Source organism: Chelonia mydas, chromosome 1, assembly GCF_015237465.2.
Source record: "Chelonia mydas isolate rCheMyd1 chromosome 1, rCheMyd1.pri.v2, whole genome shotgun sequence".
In the NCBI taxonomy this organism is placed as follows: domain Eukaryota; kingdom Metazoa; phylum Chordata; order Testudines; family Cheloniidae; genus Chelonia; species Chelonia mydas.
Window position 1 is genome coordinate 269267759 of NC_057849.1, and position 6567 is coordinate 269274325.

A 6567-nucleotide genomic window follows, 5' to 3' on the forward strand; every position below is an offset into this window, starting at 1 on the left:
AATATCAGGACTGGCCCTATAAAATCAGGACATCTGGTCACTCTAGCTGGGGAGCGCGTCTCTCCCCTGGGCTGGCAGTGATCCATCTTATCCGGGGGGGAGCTGCGCAGGGCAGGATGAGCTGCTGTGGCTCCGTGGGTGCCCCGTCCCTGAGATCAGATGCTGTGCTAACTTCACCATGGTCCGTTGGGCTGGCGGTGATGCCCATTGGCGTGTGATCGGACCTGAGGGTTTGCTGCTGCTGTTGCTACTCTGCCCCCCAAGAGGTGGATTTTGGGGTCCTGCAGTTTTCCACCTATCTCCTCCTCTACTGCAGCTGTTGGGCCAGCAGGCTGGGGTGTGAGTGAGCCAAGCATGAAAGCAGTACTGTGTTGCCATTTAGATTGTCATTTAACAGCTTCGTTTGCCAAAAATGCTTGCTAACAATCCTGAATCCAGTTTCAATATTTTTTTAAAAAAAAATCAATATCTTAGCCGAAAACAGAAAATTAAGTTGTTGACAATTATTTGTGACAAGTTTGGTTTGGGGCAGGGAGTGGGCCAGTTTTCATCAGAGAAACAAAAAATGCTGACTGGCTTTCCTATAGCCCTGTTACTGCTAAATAGAGCCCTCCAACAACTGTAATATGTTTATCTCCTTACTAGTGTTTTGAGTGACCATATGTTGTACTAAGATTCTCTTGCTTTTTTTCCCAGTGAGTCAGTATAGTTTTTGCCAGCCCAGAGGTTGGGCAGCCAATGTCTTATGTTTTCACAATGTTTTGTCCAACTTTCATAAAGTAAATACACAGTTAATATGAGTTAAAAAGGCCAGGGACACTTCCTTGTGAAGAATCTGTGCAGCAGATCATGCTCGAACTGTGAACATGTCAGTTGTTGATGGAACTTTAGAGGCAGTGATTTATCATGTATTTCCGGCCGTGCCCAAAATTTGCTGCTATTTGCTAACATCTTTCCAAACAAAAATAAGGCACAGAGTGACAGAGGATGTGGAAAAAGCTAATGTACTCAATGCTTTTTTTGCCTCTGTCTTCACGAACAAGGTCAGCTCCCAGACTGCTGCGCTGGGCATCACAGCATGGGGAGTAGATGGCCAGCCCTCAGTGGAGAAAGAGGTGGTTAGGGACTATTTAGAAAAGCTGGACGTGCACAAGTCCATGGGGCCGGACGAGTTGCATCCGAGAGTGCTAAAGGAATTGGCGGCTGTGATTGCAGAGCCATTGGCCATTATCTTTGAAAACTCGTGGCGAATGGGGGAAGTCCCAGATGACTGGAAAAAGGCTAATGTAGTGCCAATCTTTAAAAAAGGGAAGAAGGAGGATCCTGGGAACTACAGGCCAGTCAGCCTCACCTCAGTCCCCGGAAAAATCATGGAGCAGGTCCTCAAAGAATCAATCCTGAAGCACTTACATGAGAGGAAAGTGATCAGGAACAGTCAGCATGGATTCACCAAGGGAAGGTCATGCCTGACTAATCTAATCGCCTTCTATGATGAGATTACTGGTTCTGTGGATGAAGGGAAAGCAGTGGATGTATTGTTTCTTGACTTTAACAAAGCTTTTGACACGGTCTCCCACAGTATTCTTGTCAGCAAGTTAAAGAAGTATGGGCTGGATGAATGCACTATAAGGTGGGTAGAAAGTTGGCTAGATTGTCGGGCTCAACGGGTAGTGATCAATGGCTCCATGTCTAGTTGGCAGCCGGTGTCAAGTGGAGTGCCCCAGGGGTCGGTCCTGGGGCCAGTTTTGTTCAATATCTTCATAAATGGTCTGGAGGATGGTGTGGATTGCACCCTCAGCAAATTTGTGGATGATACTAAACTAGGAGGAGTGGTAGATACGCTGGAGGGCAGGGATAGGATACAGAGGGACCTAGACAAATTGGAGGATTGGGCCAAAAGAAATCTGATGAGGTTCAATAAGGATAAGTGCAGGGTCCTGCACTTAGGACGGAAGAACCCAATGCACCGCTACAGACTAGGGACCGAATGGCTAGGCAGCAGTTCTGCGGAAAAGGACCTAGGGGTGACAGTGGACGAGAAGCTGGATATGAGTCAGCAGTGTGCCCTTGTTGCCAAGAAGGCCAATGGCATTTTGGGATGTATAAGTAGGGGCATAGCGAGCAGATCGAGGGACGTGATCGTTCCCCTCTATTCAACATTGGTGAGGCCTCATCCGGAGTACTGTGTCCAGTTTTGGGCCCCACACTACAAGAAGGATGTGGATAAATTGGAGAGAGTCCAGCGAAGGGCAACAAAAATGATTAGGGGTCTGGAACACATGACTTATGAGGAGAGGCTGAGGGAACTGGGATTGTTTAGTCTGCAGAAGAGAAGAATGAGGGGGGATTTGATAGCTACTTTCAACTACCTGAGAGGTGGTTCCAGAGAGGATGGTTCTAGACTATTCTCAGTGGTAGAAGAGGACAGGACAAGGAGTAATGGTCTCAAGTTGCAGTGGGGGAGGTTTAGGTTGGATATTAGGAAAAACTTTTTCACCAAGAGGGTGGTGAAACACTGGAATGTGTTACCTAGGGAGGTGGTAGAATCTCTTCCTTAGAAGTTTTTAAGGTCAGGCTTGACAAAGCCCTGGCTGGGATGATTTAATTGGGGATTGGTCCTGCTTTGAGCAGTGGGTTGGACTAGATGACCTCCTGAGGTCCCTTCCAACCCTGATATTCTATGATTCTATGATTCTATTACAATAGGACTCCTGTAACACTTCTGTGCTGCCTTAATCGAGAGGAGATGATTCTGCGCTGACTTCATTTTGGTCACTTTGTGCTTTACCTAGGAATAAAACTAGGGTTCTATTTTGCCACTGTTTGGAAACCCAGCTTATTAAACTGGATAATGCCATTGATCTATTTACAGTATAACGTTGATAGAGAGTTGTAACTAACATTAAGACTGACGCCTACTATACATTTAAAACTAAAAAGTGACTTTGTAAAAATGACATGGTTTTCCAGCTCTACTGTTTGTCAGTCAGGGTGGATCGCCTTGTGAGGTGTCTTCACACTAGCTCAAGGTCACAGACTCATGACTTTCCTATATTAGTTATTTTAAATAATATTTCTGATAATCTGATAATTTAAACAGTTATTTCTTTAAAAAAACACCCTTATAAGTTATGTCATATCAAAAACAACTTTCCGGGTCACAAAAAAGAAAATGGAAAGATGAAATAGGATTAGCTGTACAAGCACAGAAGGGTTCTATACTTAAGTTTGTACATCATGAAAACAACAAAGTTGATCAAGATCATCAAGTAACTGCAGAAGAAAATATTTATGCAGACGAAGCTCAAGAAATGCAACAACACAGAGAACAATCATTTGAAACAGATGCAGACACAAAACAAGAAATTACAACAGTTGAAACTGTACTAGCATGGGATATAGATGACATTGGCACATGGCCGCAATCTTTAAACAACGAATTCCGTGCCATTATACTTGAGAAAGGCCCTGGGAGAATAAAAGGTCTTGAATATCCTAAAGACATTAGAGGTAGGAAATTCACAGAAAACAATTACTACAAAAGACTTTCTAATGGTGAAATTGTCAACAGACGGTGGCTTGTGTACTCTAAATGCAAGGATGCTGTATTTTGTTTCCCATGCAAGATTTTCAATAGTTGCAATTTTAAGATAGCAACCATGGGTATTAATGATTGGAAAAATCTTAGTCACATATTACTGCAACATGAAAAGGCACATCACATTGAAAGTATGCACAAATGGTGTGAGCTGAGCGTAAGGTTAAAAAATCAGACAACTCTTGATGCCCAGAATCAAAGATTGCTGAAGTCAGAGAAGCAGCATTGGTGTCGTGTTCTTGAACATCTATTATCTATTGTTGAATATCTATCAACAAACAATCTTGCTTTTAAAGGAAGCATTGAGAAATTATTCCAGCCCAAAATGGCAATTTTTTGGGCCTTGTACAATTGCTGGGAAAATTTGACACAGTGATGAGTGAACATCTCCAAAGAGTAACTGAAAATGAAATACATGACCACTATTTGGGACCAAGAATTCAAAATGAACTGATCATGCTAATGAATGATAAAGTGAGAGACAAAATTGTTTCATTGGTTACTTTGGCAAAATATTTTGCCGTCATTCTAGATTGCACTCCGGACACAAATCATCAAGAACAGATGTCGTTAGTAGTGAGATTTGTCGACATCAGTGATTCAGCACAGTTTAGGAATCATTTATCACATTTTTAGATGTGGAGGACACTACAGATTTTGGACTTCTTCAAGCTCTCCTTGATGAACTAAAACGAATGGGATTGTCCATAATGAATATTAGAGGACAAGGCTATGATAATGGTGCCAATATGAGAGGATGCATTTCTGGCGTGCTAGCTAGATTCCTGGCAGAAAATCCATGAGCCTTTTTTGTTCCGTGTGCATGCCACAGTCTTAATTTGATTTTGTGTGATATGGCCAAGTCTTCTGTAGAAGCTATTTCTTTTTTTGATTTGCTGCAACTCATTTACTTGCTGTTTTCAGCTTCCACTCAATGATGGCAAATATTCAAAGCACATGTCAATGGTATTACCATTAAGCCTCTATCTGAGACACGCTGGGAAAGCAGAGTAGAAAGTGCAAAAACATAGAGATATCAATCTGGGGAAGTTTATGAAGCACTGGTTGCTATTTCAGAAGAAGCCAGAGATCCAAAAGCTAAAAGTGAAGCACAGTCATTGGCCTCTGAAATATCCAGCTTCAAGCTTCTAACATCTGTCGTAATCTGGTATGACATTCTTGTTAAAATCTCAAGTGTAAGCAAAATAATGCAGAGTCCAATGATGCAGCTTGATTCAACACTTACCTTACTAAACAACACACAAGACTTTTTAGTGAAATACAGAGAAAATGGATTCAAAGAAGCACACGTTACAGCAACAGAGCTTGCAAGGCACTCGGCGTAGAACCAAAAGTTCCATGTCCGAACGTGACATGAGTTTCAAGGAAAAATGGCAAGCAGAATATGAAGGCGCAGTTGAGCCCATAGACAATCCAGAAAAGAAATTTGAGGTTGAGTTTTTTAATGTTGTGATGGATAAAGCAATGTCTGCCATTGATGAAAGGTTTAATACCCTAAGAGCACACCATGAACAGTTTGGATTTTTGTATGACATAACTAAATTCAACGAAATAGGAAAACAAGAGCAGCAAATGACAAAGTTCAAGAACCTAGAGAGCCTCCTGAAGCATGGTGATAGTTTTGATTTAAATGGACTTGAACTGTACGAAGAATTGAGTACATTGTCATCAATGTTGCTACATGCAAAATCGGTGATGGACATTGTACAGTTTATTCATATCAGCAAACTTGTTGACATATATCCTAATGTGTACATTGCCACTCGTATTCTACTGACAATTCCTGTAACAGTAGCATCAGGAGAACAGAGTTTCTCAAAACTAAAACTCATTGAAAACTATCTCCGTTCTACAATGAGTCAGGAACGATTGACTGGTCTTGCTGTTCTTGCAATCGAACAAGACATCACTTTGTCTTTGTCATACGATGACATTATTACTGATTTTGCAGCCAAAAAAGCCAGAAAGATCGTTTTTAATTAAAAACAAATCCTTGTTTCAATACCTCTTCATAGAAATTTCCAATAAAATGTTGACAAATTTTAAAAAATATACTATTTGTATCATTCTGTCAATAAATCAGAATTTTTTCTATAGCGCTACTTCTTTAGTGCTAGTCCATCAGCATTACAGTGTGCTTAATTAAGTTAAACTATTTTTTAATAAAGTGCATGTGGCAAGTTTTCCAATACTGTAAGCTTATGTTTGTGTTGCTAAGAGCAAGTCAGGCATGAGGCACCAGTTTAACAATCCCACCTAGGGCACCATAAATCCTAAGGACGGCCCTGACCTGATATAGGACTATTGTTTTGATGTGCTACCGTTGACTTGTCTGTTGTTACTGAATAAGGCTCCAGCACGTGGGGCTTCGCCTCAGGAGGGTGACAGCCAAATAAAAATCCTTTTGTCTTTTGCATTTGGCTGGGGCCCCACCAATAGCTTGGTGGGAGTCCAGGAGCAACCCTTTTGCTCCAGCTCCTAGTGCACAAATTTTCCGATTGCAAGGCTGCCTTCCTCTGTGGCAGAAGCTAGCTAGCACACTTGATGCCAGTCTCCAGAGCTAGCTTTGAGACCTCCTCCCCCCATTTGATTTAATGTCAAGGCTAAATTTCAACTTTCCTTTTGAAAAGGAAAGTCTCAGCCTTCTTCACTAAGAGGATCGTCTGGAAAGTGTATATCACACACTAGGCCTGGGAGTTCACCACCGAGACAATTCACAAAAATCGGGAAGAGGAGGCCTGATGTCCTGACCTCCTCAAATGCCCTGCCCTCCTCAAATGAGTGAGCAGTGAGAGCAGCCAGCGTTTGCAGCAGAGGAAGGAGGCAGAGGCAGAAATCTCATAAGAACAGTTGTTGTCTCAGCATTTCCACCACTTCTGTTTGCAAGTCAGGTTCAAATTCCGACTGGAATCACTGGTAAGGTTCAGATAAAAACCAAAGTCCTGACT

General features: G+C 42.1%; 1 protein-coding gene across 1 annotated transcript; it reads left to right on the forward strand.

The window, feature by feature from the left end:
• The first annotated feature begins 4409 nt into the window (after positions 1-4409).
• Positions 4410-5602, forward strand: LOC119566406. Its single transcript, XM_037899875.2, has one exon. The coding sequence runs from the start codon at positions 4889-4891 to the stop codon at positions 5600-5602; it is 714 nt and encodes a 237-aa protein (XP_037755803.1). The 5' UTR covers positions 4410-4888.
• The last annotated feature ends 965 nt before the right edge of the window (positions 5603-6567 follow it).